General features: G+C 36.2%; 1 protein-coding gene across 4 annotated transcripts; it reads left to right on the forward strand.

Moving 5' to 3' along the window:
- Window positions 2720-21477, forward strand: LOC109223875 (proteasome-associated ATPase). Of its 4 annotated transcripts, XR_002067670.1 has the most exons (16): window positions 2721-2897; window positions 4159-4298; window positions 4541-4705; window positions 4870-5000; window positions 5165-5309; window positions 5432-5691; window positions 6940-7064; window positions 10079-10122; window positions 12897-13028; window positions 13187-13264; window positions 18969-19051; window positions 19133-19255; window positions 19776-19836; window positions 19933-20111; window positions 20481-20564; window positions 21124-21477. XR_002067670.1 is itself a non-coding variant. In XM_019388343.1 (15 exons), the coding sequence occupies exons 1-14, from the start codon at window positions 2804-2806 to the stop codon at window positions 20098-20100; spliced, it is 1749 nt and encodes a 582-aa protein (XP_019243888.1). In that variant the 5' UTR covers window positions 2721-2803; the 3' UTR covers window positions 20101-20111; window positions 20481-21008. The 4 variants fall into 4 exon arrangements, 3 of the variants coding, with proteins under 3 accessions (XP_019243890.1, XP_019243888.1, XP_019243889.1); XM_019388343.1 differs by lacking the exon at window positions 21124-21477 and having other exon boundaries at window positions 20481-21008; XM_019388344.1 differs by lacking the exon at window positions 21124-21477 and having other exon boundaries at window positions 4174-4298; window positions 20481-21008.

Consider the following 25209-nt stretch of genomic DNA (forward strand, 5'->3'; position numbering starts at 1 on the left):
AAGAATTGTTGTAAAGTAAATAACATTGATAAAATGCAACAATCTTTTAAATGTTAAATAACAATATTACTACATTAACTTGAAGTCAAAATAATTAGATATCATGTGAACCTACAGAGATGATCGATTTAATTGAGTTGAATTGTACTTATTCTTATCGCATTGAAACATTCATCGAAGGTTGTATCATATCTAATATATCTTTTTAAATGATGCTTGTGGTGTATGTTCATTTGTGTTGCATTTGCTATTCTGTAATAACCAGAAATTGAGTGTAACCTATAGCTGTTTGCATGAGAAGATATATTTTGAAAAATCTTCCAATAGATATAGATAAATAGACAACTAGAAATTGATAAAAGCTCTCAATCTTCGAAGGCTTTCTATTTTCAAGTTACTTCGTGCTTGTATTAAACAAACTCATCTCAATAATCAAAATCAATATTCACGTAGCATTGTCCTAGCAAAAGTAGGCCATCTAGGATCGTCCAATAACGTTTGTGGCGGCGTGATTTACTAAAATCTAATAGAAAAAAGAAAAAAAAATATCTTAGTTGATATAAAGTCCCAATTGTTATGTTAAGCCCTAATATGCACCATGATATAGGAAAATATATTATTAATCATAATTAAGAAAAAATATAAAAATCATCTTTTATGTATGCAAGATATAAGGTGACATAATAAATCCTCATGAACTACTTCTTCTACCTCCATTGTGCAACCATGTAGCTTATTACAAAAGATATGTATACGGAATTATTTCCTTTACCATAAATAATTACTAATCAAGTATATCATTAAAAAATAAATTCACTAAAAAGTAAAGCCAAAACAAACATGACTAAAAATTTTTAGCATGCATTAAGAAATAAAAGAATTAAAAAAAAAGAAAAGCAAACCATGTTTGGAAAATTATCTTTAGTTGGCAAATAAAAAGACGTTATTGAGATGCTCCGGAAATCAAGAGAAGAAGCTGTTGATATGCTTATAGCATGCAATAAATTACTGTAAATATATGATAATAGGTATGCAATCAAATATGAAGCTAACGATGTATCTATCGGCTTTACGCGATCTGAAAATATATATGGCAATAGGCACGTTATAACCCTTTTATATATATTGGTAATAAAGGTATTCTTATATATGTGGGATTGGTAATTGGTATAACTTTAGAACTTCATTAATGAGTAGGGCACTCAATTCGTATAAGAATTCTATGCGAATTCGTATTAGAATGAGATTTTTGGTGTGACAATTTTATCCAAAAGCCAATTAGCTTTTTTAAAAGTATGTTTTAACTATTAGATGGTAAAAAAGTCTATCAAAATTTTGGGATATTTTTGTCGTTCAATATTTAGCGTAAACTATTCATGCTTTTATAATAACTAGTCTTAGGGTACGCGCGATGCGCGTGAATCCTGTCTTAATGAGTAAAAATTTATTTTGAAAAAATAGTTTTGAGTTTATAAAATAAAAGTGTAAGTTCCTAAAGATGATCATGAATATTGGTTGTGTATAACTAACTCAATAATTAAAGAAACTATATCAGAAATCCTCAATCATCAATAATTCAACTTAAGATTCATTCCAAGTTTGTAATTTCATAATTTCAGTTTCGCAGGCAAGAACCTTGGAAATGTAAATAATATTGAAGGATACAACTTACAACATATAAGCAGACAACTAAGAATCTAAGATCTTTAAATAACACAAAATCAAAGTGCAATAATAAACCAAAAAAGACATTAAAAAGAAAAAATAAAGCAAGCTAGTAAGAGAATCTGCAATAGAAAGCTAGCTGATAAACCCGCTCATATTTAGCTAAATATATCATGGATTAATAATTAAGGAATCTCATAAATTATCTTGTTAATTTGTGCATTTAAAACTTTTGAAAGTTAAAAGTATAATATTGAATAAGATTATTGGTGTAGTAGTCTTATATATTTTTTTAAAGTGAAACTATCTATGTTATATCCAAGAACCCGTACATCTTCTTTCTTAAATCTTTTTATTCTTCTTTTATCTATTTTTTAATTATTTATATATAATTTATGTGCAAGACCTATACGAAGTGATATTTTAATAATCTCTAAATATTATAACTTTCTACATGGCTCAAATAGGAAAATAAATTAATAAGAAAAATTTTAATTAATTTTAAGCTCTTAAACATTCAAATAATAATTAAATAACTATTAAATCAACAAAAGTAAGTTATAGAAAATTTTCAACACGTAACCCATGAGCACGTTTCCTTATTTACTTAACATGTTATGGTGACGGCTAAAAATTAGGACTTTCTTACTTATTTCAATAAGGAAATATTTTAATGCCCAAAATTTTAGGTGATTTAAATACACTAAATATTAGAGAAAGTAATTTAAATTATAATTATATCCAACGTGAAATTAATTTTTTGAGGATAAAAAAGGCGAACGATATTTCGCTAAGGGCCTTCGTGCTTTTAATATAAAATATAAATATAGATATAGATAGATAGATATAGATAGATAGATAGATAGAGATATAGATAGATAGATAGATTATTATTATATTATATTATATTGTATTATATTATATAGATATATAGATATAGATAGGGTGCCAATATAAAAAACTAGGACTTTTTATGCTAATTCTCTTCCTAGATTGTTATACCATAACATTTTGTCTCTTATGGCCCACGTCAGTGCTTTATATAACATCCATTATTCCATCCATCCTAACGAAATTCTACTTTAGACTGTATTTTGCGACCTGAAGTCGATCGCAGATTGAATTACCCCCTTCGATTATGGCGTCAATAAGGCGTCTCGCGAGAGCTCTTCATTCTCATTACAGAGCCCTAGCTTCTCCTTCTCCTATCCTTCAACTCCCTCCGCACAATGGTATGCTCTATGCTTTCTCTCTGCGTCCCTTGTGTTTTTCCCCCTTGGTATTGATACTTAATGCTAGCGTATCGTTCATATGGAGGCGTTGTTTATCTACTTTTTTCAATTGGCTTAATTTCTAGTACTAGTGTTAGCTAAGCCGTTACCGGATTGCTGTAACTTAGCCCAGTCTCGGTGAGCATACATGTGATCATGCATTTGGGACTCCTTTACAATTATGCCCATTGTCTCAATTGCCCAAGTTCCTGATTTTTTTTAATAGATTTCATGATAATAAGATTTGACCATTTACTTATTCCAAGTTCATGTATACCCGTATTATTTAATTAGGGTTTGGTAGTTTTTGATAGCTCTGGTACTGACGCTAAGACTGCTGTTGAATTTTAATCTCTGAACTCTAAACCCTAGAACTAAGGTGTTAGAGATGGAGTATTTCAAATGTGATTCTACTTACTTCCTTATTTCTTATTTTTCTGTGGCAGTTTTTCTCATTGTACTTCATTCCAAAAGCAAAGAACATGGGCATGTAAAGATGATTGGTTAATCACCAAATATATTGACTATTTCCTTAACAATTCCTATATCGGCTGTATCCGTGGGACCATGTAATAGTGTTAAAATTCGTCTTCTTTATGATTTTCCATGATTTCAAAAGTTAGAACGCAACGTTTCTTAATTGGAAAAAAATCCAAAATCTTCTCAAAAGTGCATTTCTTGTTTATGATTACAAAAGGTCACATCTTTATTAACCTCTGATAATATCATTGTATAGAAATTGAGCAGCTGCCTTTTTCGTTCAATAGAAAGCCTCTACTCTCTAGAAAGACTCATCGTTGATACAGTTTATTATGTTTGACATTTGTCAGGAGTCTCTTTATTTGGTTAGGTATTCGTATGTAAGGATAAGTGTGAAGCTTAGAGAATCCTTAATCTGTCTTGGAAAATACATTATTGAGTATTGCAATGAAGTGAACCCAATTAGAGTGGTATGGATATGGATGATTCATATACCCGAAGCTTTCTAGTAGCCACTTGGCCTACATCTTAGGTCTGCATACTATTGCTTGGGAATATTTATCTGCTCTTATATGTGCTGCAGAGGATATTTACTTGTTTATATGCACATCAATCTACTCTATTCTCTTTGTTGAGTGATCAGAATTTACTGTTCTCATTTCTTTATTCAGGAAGAAACAGAAAATAGTGAGAGTTTGGGTAATTTCTAAAGAGCTACTGAAATTTTCAGATTTTATACTAGAATTAGTGTTTACAGGAACTTTTGGGTGTCATAGACGTACATTTTATTCAAGGTCATTGCCTTCAACTGCTATTCCTGCCATTTTAGCTGGACTACTTGGAGTTGGAGGCCTGGATGTAGCTTATGCCGATTCTAATGAGGTCAGTATGCATTATTGATGTTGATTTTTGTCCATAGGTGTTTATGTTGCCATGGCGTGTCACTCTGTAATCATGAATAATTAAGCACACATCATTAATATCATGGAGGCCTACATAGGTACAAATGATAATACATTTGAATGCAGTAAATGAGCTAGTCACTTATAAGATCTTTGCTGTTCTTAGTTGAGAAAATGATCAAATTTTGAGAACCAGTACTGAGTTAACTTGCTGTTCTATAGGTTGGTCCCAAAGTTCCGCCTTCTGATTCTCTTCCAACTCCAAGCCACAATCCCCTTGAAGAAACAGCAAAAAAGGAGAGACGTAGATTAGAAAACCTGCTCAAGAGCAAAGGAGTGCAGTATGGTTCTTTTCCTCGTTTTACTGTTGCTGTAAAGGGTCAAAAGGTTATTTTCTTGCTTTCCTTCTAGACAGTAGACTCTCAAAGTTTTGTTTGCTTGAGCCGTATGGCACATTCTTGAACAGCTTTAACTTTACTTTCCGAAAGGAATAAATTCATTGCAGACTATGGCTAAATTTTCATCCTAGCCGAATTCATGCAAATTTGCAGGTGACTATCAAGTTCCAAGTTCCTCCAACCTGTGAAATTCCGCTACTAATTGCAAATCTTGTTTCACGACTTGGAGTAAAACTTGAAGATCCTAGTGCAGCATCAAATATGATGTTACGGGCATGGGACAGGTTAGTTTAATCTCTGCTTTAAGGATGTCTGATCATATTGCTCCATTATTACAGTTCATGTCATTTGGAAAATTTAATTGCATTTTAATATTCATAGCCTGTCTTATTTGCTTCATCGAGTGAATGCCCCTAGTTTCCTTAAGGTTTTTTTCTGTCCGTCGCAGTGGGGTTGCCTGGCAACTGGCACTTAGCCGTCCTCAGAAGAAAAATGAAACTGCAGCGGAGCAGGCAGGAGGAAAAGATACAAATCCTTATGAGGGAGAATTATGCATTCTCATGTTTCGTCCACTCATTAGCGCCGACAAAGCTGTACATCTCCTTACCTTTTGAACCACATTTGTTGGAATCTCTTGCATTACTGTGCTTCCTCTTGCTTGCAAATTACACCTACCTGGCTTGATAATAATGAGCGTTTCTGCAATTATGAGCAGGAAATTGAGTTTATGAAGCCTGGGAGCTTTACTGATGAGGAACTTGACGCTTTGGTATCTTTACTACAACTAGCAGGACAACAAAAAACAGTGGACTTGAGAGCAAGAGGAGATGCTGGTCGAGTTCCTTCTGCAGATAAAACAGTTGCTAGTCTAGAGTCTATGGGAGTAAAAATCTTTGGTATTAATGCGTCCGATAGTGTTAATCCAAAAGTTGATATTGCCTGGGAGAATATTGCTGGATATAGTCAGCAGAAACGGTAAGTGACTCTGATTTGAATCATCACATTGGTGCATTTTGGTTCTGCAACTGTGGTTCAAGGTGAAGTATATATCTTGTTCCGAAGTAGCAAACTGTTAAACTGGAGATAGAAAATTGGTGTTTGTTTTAGTCTTTCTTTTCCCTGAAAGGTAGACAATATGGATTATCTAGACAATGGAGGTGAAGGATGGGAGGAAGGTAAGTAAAAGAGAAATATCGGTTATTTCCCTTGTTTGATAAGGGAAGACCATTTAGGTGGCATTTATCTTGAAATTCTTTTAGAAATCTTGCAAAAAGTTTTTCCAACAATGTGTTTGTTATAGCTTTTTCAAGAAGTTTTTGAAAAACAATTTGTAAGATGAAGTGGTTTTAGGGTGTTTTTTAAGAAAAGGTCTTCTTCCACCCACAAATACTCAGAAATCTTCAATAAAACTATGGCTATTCAATACGTTTTCTTTCTGCACCAACTGTTTTTCCACTTTCGCAACTTCGCCAAAAGGTTGTCCAAATGGCCACTTAATTTCCCCTTCCTTGCCCTAATCATCCCTTTGATAATAGCAAACATGATCTAAAATAACAAACGAGAATTCACACAATTATTTGATCATTTGAGAACATTAATGACAGGCTAGAATGTCTGCAAAAACTTAAAATTTAGTAATGGCATGGCCCTTTATCAAGCTTTAGATGGATCTTCATATGGACAATAGGTGCATGTGATCTTCCAAGTCCATGATATAAAAATACTAGTACCGTGAAAATTACCAAGCTTACCTTTTCTTTCTTTAGGTTGTAAGTATTTTTGACAAAATATGTGTTTCTAAATCTAGTGCGACAAATCCTTCTTCTAATCTAGATATTTGTTGCCTAAATCAATTGCTATCTAATAAAACCATACCCTACCATTTGCGGTACTAGACATGCATACTTAGGTTGGATTGATTAGGCGATTAATTCATGACAAAATTGTAGAGTTGAATGTAGCTGTTTCAACAGTAGCATATGTGAAATATTCTCAAAAGAATAATAGTATATTTGAAATCATGCAAGCGTCTAAGTGACATTGACTTCAATGCTAGTATATACTTTATAGGTGAATGTGCATGTGCCAAGAATAGTACAAGTTTACTGGTGAATCTACGTCTCGTCGAGCATAGTACAAGTTTACTGGTGAATGTACCTGTTGTCAAGAATAGTTTCTACATTGTCTTGAAGTGTCACCTTTTGTTGATTTTCTAATTTGTAGGGAAATTGAAGATACAATATTGCTAGCTTTGCAAAGTCCTGAAGTATATGATGATATTGCTCGTGGGACCCGGCGCAAATTTGAGACGAACAGGCCCCGAGCAGTCTTATTTGAAGGTCCACCAGGTTTGACCCCTATGCCTGAATGTTGAATGCATATATCTATTCAGTGCTGAGCCTCATTCAAAATATATTTCTCTGATGCTCTTGCAATTATATGTGTATTTATGTTATCAGCCTGTTGTAATTATGATGCTCAAATTTTATATTTATCTTGATGCTGCTGACATGCTAACAATAGATTTACCTACTAGCGCTGTTTAATTTTTCTTTGTTTAATTCAATGGTGGATGGACATGGAATGACCTAACTTGAGTTTGGCTGCTTTTATTTCTTGCAAATCTATTCTAGTGTGCTTGTGGGAAGATAACCTTCTACTAGCTTTCTTTTCTAGTGTGCATGTTTTTTCTTTGTTTATTTTTCCCTTTTGTTTTATTAGCTTTCTTGTGGAGGGGGTTTGAATTTGCCAAGTCGGCATGAGCTAATTACACCAGCAACTGTACAAGTTAAAAAGGACAGCCCATTGTACAAAGCATCCCGCATTCACGTAGGGTCCAGGGAATATAGTTTAGAGTAAGATGTTGGTCCCACAAGGATTAGTTATATATGCTTTACAAACTCACCTTGCCTTTAAAATTGTCCGGAAGTTCGTTAATCGTAGGTGTATATGTGAATCTGCAAATAACTACTGAACAAGTTAACTTATGGACACATGAAGAAGGGCTAGGATTAAGGCTTTAACAGCGATGAATGAGATGGGCAAATCAACTTCACTCTAATGGCAGATCAAAGATTCATATGCATATTCTTCACTTTTTAGCTCAACAAAATATAATTGGTTCTCTCAATTGCTATAAACTATTATAAGCTCAGCAAACATATTCCTTTCTGTTAAGTTATGTATTTAGATTAAATCGTTCATCAAAGAGGATGCATTAAGGCCTCATTTGTTTTTTTTAAGATTAAGACGTCTAAATCTGAATACACATCTGAATATCAAGATGTGTATTAAGATTAAGACATCTGAATCTGAATACACATCTGAATATATTAAGATGTGTATTAAGATCTGAATACTAAATAATTAAGACTGTTTGATTTTTAACATCTGAATGTATAAAATTTATTTTTATTTAAAAATTAATAAACATAAAATTAAAATGAAATACTAACTAATCTAATATTATATCAATAAAATATATAGTTTTTTAAAATATGATAGTTGTTGGCAGTGATGGCTAACGGGTGAATGCCGACTAGAGGCGGTGGTTGGTGGTATTTTTGGTTGATGATGGTGGTTCATGCTAGTAGCTAGTAGTGATTGGTAATGGTGGCGATTATGATTGAGGATGGTGGTGGTGGATGGTGATAGTTAATAATGGCGGGTGGTGGTAGCAGTTGTGACCTAGGCAGGTGGAGGGTGTGGGTGGTGGTAGGTTATAATGATGGGCAGTGCCGATTGTGGTTGTTGATGGTGATGGAGTGGTTAGTTGTAGTAGTTGAGGTGGATGAGTGTTGATTGTGGGTGAGAATGATGGTGGTCGGAGTGGTGGGTATGGTGGATGGTGATGGTCGATAATGGTGGCGGCTATGATTGAGGATGGTGGTGGCGTGGTGGTGGCGGTGGCGGTGGTAGTGGTAGTGGTAGTTGAGTATGGTGGTGGTGGTGACATGGTGGTAGTTGATAATGGTAGGCGGTGGCGGCAATTAATAATGAATATGTGATAGCATCTTAATGAAATTAAGTATCTGTTATAGATCTTAATCATACAGACCTATTCAGACCCATTAAGTGGTTGTGAAGTAAAAAAAACAAACATACTTGATGATTAAGATCTGAATAATTAAGATTCAGACTTTAAAAACAAACGCACTTAATGTTTGAGATCTGAATGATTAAGATTCATACCTCTATTAAGTGCAAACAAATGAGGCCTAAGAATCGTATTAACTTATATCAAATGGTAGGATTCCAAATATACTACAATGTCCTCTATTTTAGTAGATCTAGCACAAACGGCTTCTTCCTCAGTTAAGGTCTAAAATAACCATTTTAAATACTTTTGCTTTATTGGTATCGGACAAGGTTATACACTTGTATCCATCTTGAATTAGGATTTATTCCACGATCAAGTGTAGAAGACAAAATAATGTAATATTAGATGGCTAAGGGCCCTCACCAGCTATCGTTATCTAGTGCTCAAAACAAGTCAAACAAGCATGGATCTACCGCTTAATGCAAGCACAAATGAAGGTCTAATGATAAAACCTCAGATCTGAACAAAAGGATTCATTATTCCCTAGTAAAAAGTGTGTTCTCCATTATGGAGTTACAAACGTTAGGGGATGGTTCAAGAATAGACGTGATAAGGGAAAGCAAAAAAGTTGAGAAGATATGATAGAAATTTCAGATCTTGGATCTCTTTTTTTTGGCCTCTTCTTTCTCCCTTATGTCTCTCAACAATGAGTGGTGTCTGAAGCTTCTATCTCCAAAGTTCCAAAAAAAGTCCCTAAGTATCTGAAAATCAATGTATTGAACCAGCCAGGGGCATATGTAGCATTAAGATGACGGGTTCAACTGAATCCATAACTTTCGATGCGGAGCATAAATTTATGTGTAAAAATTTACTAAAATTATAACAAATAGTAGATATGAAGCCATACCTTTAAAAGTATAATGAGTTCAATTCAAAAAATCTTAAAGGTTGAATCATAGAGTTCAAATCCTGGATCGGCCTCTGGCACAAGCCAAAAGTAACTTGAAAAGATGTCTGCTTGTGGCGAAGACCTTCAGGCGCCTTGACGCTCACTTTCGGGCGATGCAGCCGGGACAGCGTCTTGTGAAGCTGAGTCTTTCAAATGTGACCACTATGGCGCCTGGGAGTCCTACTTCCATCCAGTGGTTGGATGTTGAGCCCTCCAAAATCTTGACTGTTTTATTTAAGACTTGCTTGGACCCTTATGCAAAACAAAAAACTGAACATTAATTAATTTTGGGGGTCTGAAGGGTGGTTTAGTCCTGCAATATCCACCTCTGCTATGGAGTTAATAATGCTTGTTCATCTATGTACTTCTTTCAGGTACTGGAAAGACATCCTGTGCACGTGTTATAGCTAATCAAGCGGTACGCCAGTTAACTCTTTTATAGCGTTCATCTACCATTTTGTTGGTTTGTGCTGTTGTTGTTCGCCATCACCCGTAGATGTGGGTTTTTCAATGTATAACACATTGTCTCTCTTATATTATGCATACTGGTCTTTTATTATTTTTCTTGCTGAAGATCAGCTGTTATATCGAAGAAGAACCCTTGATTCGCAAGAAATTACTGATTTCTGTCCTAATCTTAAATAATTTGTCTGCCATAATAAACCCATCCAATGAACCAAGTTCAGAATATAGATAGTGTAAATTGGTAAACACAAACCTTGACACGCCCCAAAATGGACTGCAGCGTGGCCGGCACCCAGTGCCTGCCAACTTGCACCGAGCGAACCATTGTAGCGTAATACATACCCCAACTCGTAGTTAATTAATTACAATATTTGATTTGAGAAATGAGATAAGCTTCATTAACAATAAAAGTTCTTCAAAGGCATAAACTAGACATAAGTAGAAATGTGATCCGCAATGCCATATGAGTACCAATTACTCCAAAATAATACAAATCCTCTATGGAGCCTCTATGACTCTACGAATGAAATAATAAAGTTACGGGGCTTGCCCGTGCTATACAAAAATATACAACTGAAATAAAATGGTCCCATGAGTACGAAGGTGGGCTCGCCAAATGAGAGGAAGCTGTAGGAACACTAGCCTGTGTGCTGACCATCTGCTAAACCTGACACTGTTTAAACAAAAGAAGTGGAAGGAAAATGCCAGCTTATGCATTTCAGTCGTTGAATAGATGTAAACAAAAATTGCTTCTATGACTGGAGATATACTAGTCCCTGTAGATATCACTTTCCTGAAACTTAAATTCAGTTTTTTGCATCTTAGCAGGCTTTTCTCTGCCGCTGCATCACAAAAATCATCTATATCCATTTATCCCAAAAAATAAAACCATAAAAGAAATTTAGTTCCATTTGCATTTCACTTTAAAAGCAAGTGTCTGAACCACATGTATAAGGAATATGTCTAACCAAGTAATAAAATGATTCATACGCTCGATTTATGTCGGTGGTTGCAGGATTCTTATAGAGTGCAACCAGGATGAATCTAAGAGTTGGATCTATACAGATGTTGTAGGGAAAATTTGGGTGAGACTATTAGTCAGCAAGGTCACGGGGGTAATAGCACGTGCTGTACCCGCCAGTATGTAGGAAGTTGTACTAGTATTTTTATGCGATTTACCTTATAAAAAAAGTATTTTTATGTGATTTATGTACTTGATAAGGCTTAATTAATATTACTGTTACTTTCAGGAAAAAAAATTTGGTTTCTGTTGTTGTTACGGATCTATTGTCTCTTTTCGTTTTCTTGAGCCGAGGGTCTTCCGGTAACAATCTCTCTACCCTTCTGGGGTAGGGGTAAGGTCTGCGTACACTCTACCCTCCCCAGACCCCACTAGTAGGATTTTACTGGGTTGTTGTTGTTGTTTCCTTCAGGAAAATAGTTTTTGAGTTCGCTTGCTTCCCTCAATCTTGAACATGACATTGCCTATCTAGGTGAAACTTCAGTAGTGCAAATGTCCCCATGTGTACTTGGTCCGGTATCGTGATTATCTTTTTACATGCTTCAACAATTAGAGATCCATACCTCTATGAGAGTGCACAGGAAAATAATTTATTTTTAACAATGATACAATGAGTCTCTATATATAGCTCCCAGGGCCTAGCTCAAGTGGCAAAGGGTGGTGGATTTTTGTCTTAGGTCACAGGTTCAAGCCCCCACATCATGCAAAGCAAAGCTTGGTATTTAAGTGGAGAAGGGTAGAGGGGCGGGCCCATTATCCATCGAGTTTCGAAGGCTGCGGTTGGTCCAAAGGATCGGCCCCAGATAGATTTCTCGGTCATCAAAAAAAAAAATGAGCCTCTATATATAATACATATTCTACTCCTACTACTTATGGGACTAGGACATAATCTACTCCTACTACATATAGGAATATGACTATTTACACACAACTATCTAGCACCCCCCCTCAAGCCGGTGCATACAAATCATATGTACCGAGCTTGTTATGAACAAGATGTTTTGTCGGATCGATTGACTGGGGTTTTGTCGCCTGACTTTTCCGAACAAGATGTAGTGTTGGTTTTCGTACAACACTTACTGATGAAGAGATAGCGCAAATCAATCTTGAGTCGTCAACCGGAAAGATGCACGGTGACTCACTTTTCTGTTCAGATGGGACTAGAATTTCTGGGGTTTGGTCGCACAAGGGTTTCAGATCTGATGGTGGTACTGGTATATGCACAGTATCCCTGTAGCAGTGATGAACCCTGGAACAAGACGAAGTTGCCGAAAAATTGCACGGCAATGAGATCTTTCTTCTCGGATGTCGCTGGAATGATGCACATCGATAATTTTCTCACTGAAGCTTTGATACCATGTGAGAGTGCACGGGAAATAAATCTATTTTTTTAACAATGATACTATGAGCCCTCTATGTGATACATATTCTACTCATACTACATATGGAACTAGGACATTCTATTCCTACATGTAGGAATAGGACTATTTACACATAACTATCTAACAAGCCCCATACCTAAAAAGCAGGAAACTTATAATCGTAGAGACAGCGTGGCGAGTTAGGCAGGGTTCATGGGTGTTTTGGAGTTTTCATGTTAATCTATTCTAGGTATTACTTTTCCACCTTGCCCTGTGCAGCAACAATAGTTGTGCGGCTTTACAATATTTTTGTTGGTTTGATGAGCTTCTCTTCTGACATTGCAGGGTGTGCCGTTGTTATATGTGCCATTGGAAATTATTATGTCAAAGTATTATGGTGAAAGTGAACGCCTGTTAGGGAAGGTGTTCTCACTTGCAAATGATCTCCCAAATGGTGCTATAGTGTTCCTTGATGAGGTAATCCCTGAGACTAGAAACATAATTCTCTCTATTTATTGTTCAAAAAAAATGCCCCACTAGTGGGATTTTACTGGGTTGTTGTTGTTACTGTTCAAAATTGTCCTCCAACAAATCCAATATCCTTGTATCATTTTTTTGAACTGCACATATGGCAGGTTGATTCTTTTGCTACTGCTCGTGATGGCGAAACACATGAAGCAACACGCAGACTTTTGTCAGTGCTATTACGGCAGGTATTGTTGGAAATCCTAAATATGCTTAATCACTAGCATTAGTACATGTGCATGTGATATATGAAAGAGTTGCAATGTTCAGACATAGTTAGTACCCCTCGGGGAAATTGTTAATATTGTATATGTGAGAGAGCACGGGAGAAAATATATTATTGATGTATATACATATGTTACAATGAGCCCTATATATATACACACATAACATGTCCTACTCCTAACATATATTGGATTAGGGTTATTTATTTACTCCTATTTACATGACTATTCTAACACTCCCCCTCAAGCTGGTGCATATAAATCATATGTACCAAGCTTGTTACATATGTAGTTAATACGAGGACCAGTGAGGGACTTGGTGAAAATATCTGCAAGCTGATCATTCGACTTCACAAACTTTGTAGCAATATCTCCCGAGAGTATCTTTTCTCTAACAAAGTGACAGTCAATCTCAATGTGTTTAGTTCTCTCATGGAACACTGGATTTGACGCAATATGAAGAGCAGCTTGATTATCACACACAAGTCCCATCTGACTAATCTCACCAAATTTCAACTCCTTGAGCAACTGTTTGATCCAAATTAGCTCACATGTCGCCATAGCCATTGCTCGATATTCTGCTTCTGCACTAGACCGAGCAACCACATTCTGTTTCTTGCTCTTCCAGGACACCAAATTTCCTCCTACCAAGACACAATATCCAGACGTAGAACGTCTATCAGAGTGATCCTGCCAATCAGCATCTGAGTATCCAACGATCTGCTCATGGCCTCGACCCTCGAAACATAAACCTTTGCCTGGAGCTGATTTTATACCGAAGAATGCGAAAAACTGCATCCAATGACTATCACACGGAGAAACCATAAACTGACTCACAACACTCACAGAAAAGGAAATGTCAGGTCTTGTCACTGTAAGAATTTATTTACCAACCAACCGTCTATATCTTGCAGGATCGCTAAGAGGTTCCCCTGTCCTGGCATAAGTTTAGAATTCGGATCCATCGGAGTGTCAACCGGTCTTACAACCTGTCATTCCTGTCTCTTCAAGAATATCTAAGCATACTTTCGTTGTGAGATCACAACACACTGAGCTAGACTGAGCGACCTCAATACCCAGAAAATACTTTAGTTTGCCAGATCCTTAGTCTGAAAGTGTTGCAAGAGATGTTGCTTCAATTTAGTAATACCATCCTGGTCATTGCCGTAATAACAATGTCGTCAACATAGACCACCAGATAAATACAGAGACTCGAGGCAGAATGCCGATAGAATACAGAGTGATCAGCTCACTCTGAATCATGCCAAATTCTCGAATAACTGTGCTGAACTTACCAAACCAGGCTCGAGGAGACTGCTTTAGACCATAAAGTGACGACGCAAGCGACATAACAAGGCCACGAGACTCCCCTGAGCAACAAACCCAGGTGGTTGCTCCATATAAACTTCATCCTCAAGGTCACCGTGTAAAAAAGCATTCTTAATGTCTAGCTGATAGAGGGGCCAATGGCGAACAGACCATGGATAGAAAAAGGCGGACTGATGCTATCTTAGCCACAGGAGAGAAGGTATCACTGTAATCGAGCCCAAATATCTGAGTATTCCTTTGGCAACAAGACGAGCTTAAGACGATCAACCTTACCATCCGGACCAACCTATAACAACCCCAACGACAACAACAGTAGATTTACCTGAAGGAAGAGGGACGAGCTCCCAAGTACCACTCGTATGTAAAGCAGACACTCGTCAATCATAGCCTGTCGCCATCCTGGATGAGACAATGCTTCACCTGTAGACTTAGGGATGGAAACAGAGGACAAAGAAGATAGAAAAAGCTAATAGGGTGATGACAAACGATGATAACTCAAACCGACATAATGGGGATTAGGATTAAGGGTGGCCCGTATACCTTTCCGAAGTGCAATCGGTTGATTAAGAGGAGACAAGTCCGCAGTATAAGCAGGTTCGGTGCAGGACATGAATCAGCTGGACCTGATGCTGGGCGCGGACGACGATGATATGTCAAAAGTGGTGTTCCTGTGGCACTAGACTCCTCAACGGTTGGAATGGATAGGACTTCTATAGCGGAAGGTGAAGGAGGAGCTATAGGAGACTCGGGTAAGACTTCTGTGGCGGAAGGTGAAGGAGGTGCTATAGTAGACTCCTTAAAGGTCGGTATAGGTAAGACCTCAGAATATCAAGGGGGTCAGAAAGGTCAGAAGAGGTAAAGAAAGGTTTAGACTCAAAAAATGTGACGTCAGAGGACATAAAGTACCTACGAAGATCAAGTGAGTAACAACGATAGCCCTTCTGAACGACGAAATAACCAAGGAAGACACACTTGAGAGCACGAGGGAGCTAACTTATCTTTCCCAGGGGCTAGGTTATGAACGAAACAAGTGCTCCCAAAAACACGAGGGGAACAGAGTATACGGGTGTTGGGGACACAATACTGCATACGGTATCTGATTCTGGATGGAGAGGACGGCATCCGATTAACTAAATAACAAAAAGCTGTGAGAACTGCATCGCCCCAAAAACGCAGCGGAACATGAGATTCAATGAGAAGTGTGCGAGCAGTCTCAATGATGTGCCTATTCTTTCTCTCTGCAACCCCATTTTGCTGAGGGGTATAAGGACAAGAGGTCTGATGAAATAATTCCTTGGGAAGTCTAAACTGCTGAAAATGAGAGGATAAATATTCTAAGGCATTATCACTGCGAAAAGTGCGAATGGAAACACCAAATTGATTTCTAATTTCAGCACAAAAATTCTGGAATATAGGAAACAAATCAGAACGATCTTTCATTAAGAAAATCCAAGTACATCTTGAATGAAATATCATAAAAAAACTAACAAAATAACGAAATCCCAAGGTTGAACTGACTCTACTAGGACCCATATATCAGAGTGAACTAAAGAAAAAAATAGACTCTACGTGACTCTCAATACTACGAGGATAGGGAGCTCGGGTATGTTTCCCGAGCTGACATGACTCAGACTCTAATGTGGATAAACTAGACAAACCAGGCACCATCTTCTGAAGCTTGGATAGCTTGGATGTCCTAAACGTTTGTGAATTAGGTCCGGAGGATCTGAACTAGACAATGCCTTGGAGGATTTTAGGGAGTTAAGGTAGTAAAGCCTTCTGATTCAAGTCCTGTTCCAATCGTCTGCCCTGTACTGCGGTCCTGCATAATAAAAGAATCATCAATAAAATTAATACCACAATGGAGGGCACGAGTCAAACGACTAACAGAGCAGATTAAAAGGACAGCCAGGGACATAGAGAACGGAATCTAGAGTGACAGAGGTAGGGATTCGCTTGTCCAACTCCTTTTGCTTTGGTTTGAGACCCATTGGCTAAAGTAACAGTGGGAAGAGATTGTGAATACGCAATATTTGACAAAAGTGATTTAACCAGAGATATGATCAGAGAAGGGATAGTCCACAACCCATTGTCCAGGAGGACTAGACTGGGAAACACAAGCAAAAGAATTACCAGCAACAGAAGTATTAGTCTGAGCAACAGAAGCTACTTGTGGAGATGTCTGCTTACTTGCTCGATACTGAAGGAACTCATTATACTCCCCTTCAGATAAAGAAAATCCCTGGTTACCTGTAGTCTCAGTCTGAGCAACATAAGCATTTTTGGTTGGGCGGCCATGTAAAGAATAGCATACATCACGAGTGTGTCCAAGTTTATGACAATAGGAGCACTTGGGTCTAGATCTTCCAAAACGACCTCCTCCTCGTCTATTTTCCATAGTATGAGATGCCCGATTGTCCACTGATTGGGATACGAGGACAGATGAGTCAAGTGTCTGTGATGAGCTCACTGGGTGACTAGGTGCTGCAGCAAGGCGAAGTAATCGAGAGAATAATTCATCAACTGAGGGGACGGTTGGACTAGCCAAAATCTGGTCACGTACTGAATCAAGGTCATTAGGGAGTCCAGCGAGTGTAAGAACTAGAAACATCTTCTGTCGTTGCTCTTGTTGTTTTTCAATACTAGCAGAAACTGGCATCAACGTCTCAAATTCTTCCATGACTGCCTGAACTTGTCCCAAGTAAGTAGACATATCTAATTGCTGTTTCTTCAAGCTTGTCATTCGCGATATTACATCATAGAAACGAGATATGTCATTAGTGTATAGATTACGAGCCTTTTCCCAAACTAAATAACATGTCTGGAATGGACGGAACAAGGGCATCAACTTGGAATCAATAGATCGCCACAGGATACTACATAACTGAGCATCGACCTTCTCCCATTGTGTTTTGGCCTTTTCATCACCTTCGCTAGCCTTTTTTGTTAAATGATCTTGAACTCCTTGACCTTTACACCACAACTCGACAGATGAAGCCCAATCTAAGTAGTTTGAACCTCCCATTAAAGGTTCTGAGGTAATCATAACACCGGAACTGCCAGAACTCGGGTTTCTAGACCCGAAAGCATCGACTCCCAAAGACATGGTTGGATTATCACTAAATAACAAAAAAGAATCAACTGAAAATTCTCTGAGACAGATGAAGAAAACACTGTGTTTGCCGAAAAAGTACTGTAGCTGCCGGAAAAATCAGTGTAGTCGCCGGAAAAACTCAAAGTGGTCGGAATTAAAAAATAAAAATATGGACAGGCTCGGAATTGCAGGGCGATCCAACTGTCCTGAAGAAGCGAAGCCGAAAAATGGCCGGAAGAGGCCTCACGCGCCGGCGCGTGGGACAGACGCGCCGCCGGCGGCAGAGTTCCGACAGGCGCGTGACGGCGCGTGGAGGGCTATTTTCCGGTGATTTTTTCTGGGGTTTGGTCGGATCTCTCTTGGGAACCTTGTGGTGGTGTTGGATTTTGCACAACACTGTTAATTAGTGACTTTGACGCAATAAGTCACTTAGGTCACCGGAAAATTGCACGGTGACTGAGTTCTTTCTTCCCGGAAGTCGCTGGAATGATGCACAGCGATATGTTTCTCACTAAAGCTCTGATACCATGTGAGAGAGCACGGGAGAAAATATATTATTGATGTATATACATATGTTACAATGAGCCCTATATATATATGCACACATAACATGTCCTACTCCTAACATATATTAGATTAGGGTTATTTATTTACTCCTATTTACATGACTATTCTAACAGTATAATACCCTGAAAGGAAATTGTCAGTACTCTATTGTAAAATACAGAAGGGCTTTGTAACTTGAGTCACATTGTGGAGGAAATCACATCACGTAGCTTTTTTATGGTTTATTATTGGACCATAGTCTCCCTGTATTGCTAGACACTTGTTGGAAAAAATAAAGGAAAATTTGAGCTAATAGCTTCTTAAAGGATGTATTGGAGGATTAGCTTGAAACAAATTTTGCTTATTTTAGTTTTAGACTCCCACTATTTTATGTGGCTTAGTTTGACCGGGCACAAAGTTTAAGAAAGAAATAAAGATTGTTGGAACTTGTTGTCTTAAACATACCGTGAGATTTGTGTGGCGCTAAAAACATGCCATTAAGGGTAAAAGAAACTTAAAATTATATTGTTTCCAAATATAGATTGGTGCCGTTATCTTTTGAATGGACTAGTAAGAAAAGAGTGCCACATAAAATGATGGGGAGTATTCATTTAGAAAGTGCATTGACTGCTACATTTATTAATATGATGACATTAGAAGTATTCATATGGTGGATTCTTAAAAATTTACTTGGTGCAGATTGATGGATTCGAGCAGGAGAAGAAAGTAGTGGTAGTGGCTGCTACTAATAGAAAGCAAGACCTTGATCCTGCTTTAATTAGGTAAATGAGGTTTTAGATATCTGAATGATACCTCATGAAACTTTGGCTGTTTCTGATTCATCATTTTCCTGTTGATTCCAGCCGATTTGATTCCATGATTAGATTCCCGCTACCTGATCAACAGACTCGTCAGGAAATAGCCGCACAGTATGCAAAGCATTTGACAGACTCTGAATTATCTGAATTTGCAAGAGCCACGGAAGGGTAAGAAATGTTCAACCCGCGTCACTCTTACAACGAATTAAAGTGCCTACTTGCAGGGATTCTCAAGTTCAGCAGATGAGTTGGAAAACGTGGTTCAAGCTAATTTGGTTCTCCAGTTCACGTTTTTAATAGTTTCTTACTCCTCCGTTTCAATTTAGATGACACACTTTCCTTATTAGTCCGTACCAAAAAGAATGACACATTTCTATATTTAGAAACAATTTAAAACTTTTCATTCTACCCGCTTTACCCTTAATGAAAAGCTTTTATAGCCACAAAAATATCATGACCCCACTAAGCTTTTGCCCCCGAAGGTTTTAGCACCATATATTTCAAAAGTTTTTTTTTTTCCTTAAACTTCGTGCCAAGTCAAACTACATCATCTAATTGAAACGGAGGGAGTAGTATTTTTCCACTATCTTTTGCTTTTATTTCCTCAACTTGGAATAGTTGTAATAGATAGTACTAGTTAGCAATAAGTGAAAGTTCTGCTGATCACTCTTTGGGTTACTAACTTCAGATTGTCTGGGCGGGACATGAGGGATGTCTGTCAGCAAGCAGAGAGACATTGGGCATCAAAGGTGTCACTTTTATATTTAGACTAGATTTGTTCTGCTTCTCTTTATTGGATATTGACATCCTCCTCCTTTTACTCTTTCTTGGTTTGGATGCCACAGATCATTCGTGGTCAAACTCCTAAAGATGAAGGTACTGGCGGTTCTCTTCCCCCTCTCCAAGACTACATTGATAGTGCTAGGAACCGGCAAAGAGCTCTGCTTGATATTGAAATTCAGAACCGAAGCATGAATTCTGCTTCAAAGAAGCCTCAGTTTGATTTTGTATAATATATCTTCAGGTATGTCATCTCTTGTATGTGCATATAAAAGCTTCACTCCTCACTGCAGTGATTATCAATTGGTGCTATGCAATTAATCATTCAGATTACCCTATAGGCCTCCATTTTGGCTATAGGTTTATGTATGATGCCTGCCAGAAAACAATGTGTTCAATACCATATCCTAAAACTGTATATTACAGCGTGTATTCCCGTCATTGGCATTGAACCAGTGTTCAGGTCGGTTCAACCCATTGGGCTGAAGTGTTTAGTTGTAGTAGTTCATTTTATTCGGAAGTTAGCTTATGCTTGCAAAAATAGTACATTAATTTTATTTGTAGTTGTTTTCTTTAGCTTTTTAATTGACGGATTAAATTGCCAAATGAGCAGATTCTCATCTCGGAAGTCAGAACTGCCTGCGGAAAACATTCACAAAAGTTGGCTCTGTGGCGCGAAGACCATGCAAAGATGGGTGTAAGTAATACAAAATACAGCCAAAACTCTCTATAACAGCCTCGTTTGTTCCGAATTTTTTTTTGCTGCCATAGTGAAGTGTTTGTTATAGAGAACATATATTATAACATAACATAAAAAATTGGTTCCAAAGAAAAACTTGGCCATTATAGTGAAGTGTTGTTATAAAAAGTGGGAATCAATGCCCTCAACTTATATCATGCAGTCAAATCCCAAGAATAGTCCTGATGCAAAAGTCCGTTGCTAGAAGTACACATAGCGTGTAAGGATATATCGATACTTAATTAACAATCCTTATGATTCAGTCTTTTCATGGAAATTACTGGAAACGTATATATGGGTGTTGAGAACGACAAAATTGTGTTCTTGTTATTAGAATGTGTAAATAGGGATTCTTTTGCATGTGGAAGCCTGTTTTGCGCTATCCTTTTATGGGGGTCCTCATCAACCTCTTATTAGGTGTCCTCATTAGCTGCTTTTTTAGTATTTATGTTTGCTCTTTTCTTATTTCCTTTTCACGCGAAGGATCTTACATTCTAGATGTGCAACTGTTTGGTAGGCAAGGATTGGAGCAAATTCACTTATAAATTGGACAGATTTGGTACTGGTCGTGTTTGCTGTACACCACAACTTGTGACTTGGTTAGAGCTTCAGTTACGATAAACTATCTTAACTAAATAGCGAGTAAAAATGTCCTAGTACTCTGGATTCGGTACTTCTTCTGCATCAGTTAACAGAATTTTATCCCGAAGGAACGGGGGCACTCCAATAGCTTTGCTTCGTCTAGACAAGGGTAGTCATTATAAGTTGAAAATGAATGCTCGATGAGGGACAATGGGACATTCAGTACAGCATGTAAACCAATTTCCCTTATTGTTACAATTTGGTCGAGAAGGGGAAAAAAAAAAGGGGGGGGGGGGGGGTGGGTGGATTTGTGCTACAGAGCATAATCCAAGTATTTATTTTTTACAAGTTTTAGCATGTATGCACTGTGTAGTGGATGTGTAGTTATTGCAGAATCTGGGAATAATCACCACTGATTATAAACTTTTATTAACCGGCTGGCTAAAAATGTTAGCTCCCGAAAGAAGGCGACAAATTGAGGAGTTAAAAATAACTTGAATTCATTCTAAAAACATCAGGATCTCTATAATAGCAATGACACTTGCAGTACTATTATCTTATTATTGTTATTTTTTGGTAACTTCTTATTATTGTTATTGTTATCATTGAGTTAACTAATAATATGGAATGTCAGAGAATAAAACATTTTGACTTTACAAAAAAAATCTTGTGGTTCAGACCAAACTAAGATAAAACACAACGTTTCTTGGAAATCATAATCTTCGAGAGGTAATTGTTATCAGTATTTTACATGCTTCTACGAGTTTACCCAAAGTACTTAATTTTGCTTTGCTCCCATAAAAGGCAAATATCTCAATTGGCAAATTTTAAATGTAACAAATGAGCATGAGAAAGTTTGACACTTGGTATGCTTAAATAGATGTAAAAACTTTAGTCGTACGTTGTAATATACACTACTTAATATGCTTTCTCCATGATAAAAGGTCCGGAATATAAAATAAGCATCCTGGGACAAGAAATTTTGATGTTTTCTTGTGTTCTAGGTACCTTTTTCGAGATACTTTGTTGAAACTGATATCCTATAACATGTTATTGTCAATTTAATTAATTATATATGAGTAGGTGAACTTAGGCTGGTCAAAATTAAAATATTGTAACTTTTTATAATTCTCTATATTTCTCACAAAATCACCAAAACTGTGTGTACTATATCGTTTACTTATGAAAAAAATACGTGCCTTAACTTTTTATTTTTTTTAATTATTTATTTGAAGTCTATATTTTAGCTTTTCTTATATACAAAGTTATTAATAATTTTCTTATAATCAATAACTCCTAATAAGTATTTCTCAATTGACAATATAACTAATCCATTTAATCTTTCTTGTGCCTATTTTTTGTTCTTTAGGTAAGTATTTTATTCAATTTTGAATTTTGAAAACTTCTTTCCGTTGAAGCAACGGTAATATGAGTTATTAACATTATTCCATAAGCAATTTAGTCATTTGGAAAAGAATTAAATATTTTTATTTGATTAAGTGTATTAATTAAACTGTTATCTTCTAATTGTACTATTTTTCTTAATACTTTTAATTAAGAAAATAAATTTAAACCATCAATATCGAATTGATTATTACGTTTTAAGGAACATTCACGATTAATGCAATATTTTTTCAAATTTCCAACATCTAGTGATATTAGTTTTTACTGCTAAATAGAAAACCAAAAATATTTTCATATGCTTCGAATTGTCCAATCTATTTTGAAGTGAAAAAATAGCCTTGTCTATTATGTGTAAAACTAATCAACTCTAAAGGACTCTTTAAAGATTTTGAGATTTCATTATCAATATTTGTATCAAATTGTTACTTCCTATATATCACACGTTTCTTACGAAATTCGAGTTCGATATTCATTTCAAGTGCAATTTTCTTGGTAGAAAGAAATCAAACTTTTTCACTGTACAAAACTCTTTTTTAAACTTATACGCTTTATTTGCTTTATGGAAGGGTCGCCCCTGTTCACAGGGATCAAATTTATAAAAATCACTAAACAATGGTCATGATTAGTGCCTTAATTTGTTCCAAATTGAACAACTTAGTAGTCAAAAGCGCCATAACTCGAATTGAAATGTCACGAGTTCAAAGTTTACCATCTTTGGGATATTTTCTTTTGTTTTTTCATAAATATTTTCTACGAACAATTTGTTTAACAAATTGATACCTCAACCTCAATGTAGATTTTCATGCTTGACTTGAAGACGGTGTGAAAATTCTAATACAAGCAAGTAAACTTATAAATAAAGCTGCTTGATACCGGAAAAAGAAAAGGCCAACATGAATTCGATACATGTATTAAATATATTATTAAAAAATTAATAGTAATAAAATAAGGAAATAAACATATCACGTAATTATTATTTCGGAAAAGGCCAAAAACACCCTTCAACTACGGGAAATAGAGTATATTTGCCTTTATCTTGAATTTGGTCCCATATCATTAGTGAATTGGTTCATATTTGTCCCTCAATAGAAGATAGAATAAATTTACTCTCTGTTTGGGTTTGGTCTCAAATATGCCCTTATTATGATTGGATTAGATCATATTCGCTTTCAAAATTAATGGACTTCCTGTTGTAAAAATATTATATTACGGAGAATAAGATTTAGCTTGAGGCGTCTCAAAGACACTGTTCTTATGGATATTTGTCCACACCGTGATGAATAAAATTAGGCATATTACTTAGGATTCAACAAGTTCTTCTAGTTTAAACTAGAAGCAGAAGCAACAAAGATTAATCAAAAGAAAATCCAACACATGAAAATTAAGTTTTTACTTTTTTTCACACACTCAAAATGAAACAAACTTATACATATATATAGTCCAAAGTTGGACATCTATTTGTTAATAAAGAAACGTTGCCAAGGAAACGTTACCAAAGTTCAGAAACATTTCCAACACCAAACGTTAAAGGCAATCAAGTCAAAAATGTTATCAGACCAACTTTGGTCAGATTCAAAGTCATAAAAAATAATTGATTTTGATAGCCATTCAATGTTAATAAAATATTATATTCAAAGTTATTTTAATTTATTGTTACACGCATTAAAATATATTCAAATTGATTGTATAATAAATACTCATTAACATAATATCAAAAGAATGAACCTAGACATCAATTTGAATATTTCTTTTTGTGTTATCAAATTATTTTTCTAACAATCTCCCACATAACTCAAAAGGAATGTTAAGTGATAGAGTGAAATAAAAAAGTTTCGCTAGGTTTTCACAAATGAGCATAATGCGTCGAATCTGTTGTCTCTTGGACTATGAACCAGACCTAGATAAAATAAGAATGAACTTACAGAACAATTGGTGAAGTTTAAAACTTCTATAATTCAAGAATTCTTTTGTAAGTTTAGTGTCTTATCTATCACATTATACCCCCACAAATTTTGTTGTTTGTCGCAGTTTTGTGCTAATAGGCCATGTGCGTGCCTGGTTTTTATGAGTGCTCTAGAAATTTTTTGACATTAATTTCATAGGAGCGGCTCCACTCCACACTCATATAGGTCCATCCATCAAGTGTATTCTGCAGTGCAATACATCACTTATAAAAGGCTATGAATTATTGGATTAAGAGTTTAATAATTCAGCCTCCCATTTTTGAAGTCTAGCACTATATACACACAATAGGAAGTGACATAATTTAATAATGCACATTTTATCAACTAATGACTTGTTATTACTCATATGAACCTACTTCATGGGATCTCCAATTACATAGGTTGGGTTACCATCATTGTTGATATAACTCAAATTAGCAATAATCTCATTCCCCTCGATGTTTCAAATATTAATTTTCTTTCCAAAGGTTTAGTCAGAGGATCAACCAACTTCAATTCTAACTTCTATGAAAATAATTTCATCTCTCAACATCTGCTTTATCACATTATGTCTCAATCGAATATGTCCGCTCTTTTCATTGAAAGATTTATTTTTTGCAATGTCTATTAAAGCTTGGCAATCACAATTCATCAACACAGAAGGTGTCAGTTTT

The sequence above is a fragment of the Nicotiana attenuata genome, chromosome 3, assembly GCF_001879085.1.
Source record: "Nicotiana attenuata strain UT chromosome 3, NIATTr2, whole genome shotgun sequence".
Classification (NCBI taxonomy): Eukaryota; Viridiplantae; Streptophyta; class Magnoliopsida; order Solanales; family Solanaceae; genus Nicotiana; species Nicotiana attenuata.

What these genes read in the sequence shown, in the direction of transcription:
- LOC109223875 (XM_019388343.1), top strand. Translation starts at nt 2,804, where the DNA reads ATGGCGTCAATAAGGCGTCTCGCGAGAGCTCTTCATTCTCATTACAGA. An exon ending in TCATTAGCGCCGACAAAGCT is followed by an intron (nt 5,310 to 5,431) that starts GTACATCTCCTT and finishes AATTATGAGCAG; the next exon opens with GAAATTGAGTTTATGAAGCC. An exon ending in CTTGATCCTGCTTTAATTAG is followed by an intron (nt 19,052 to 19,132) that starts GTAAATGAGGTT and finishes TGTTGATTCCAG; the next exon opens with CCGATTTGATTCCATGATTA.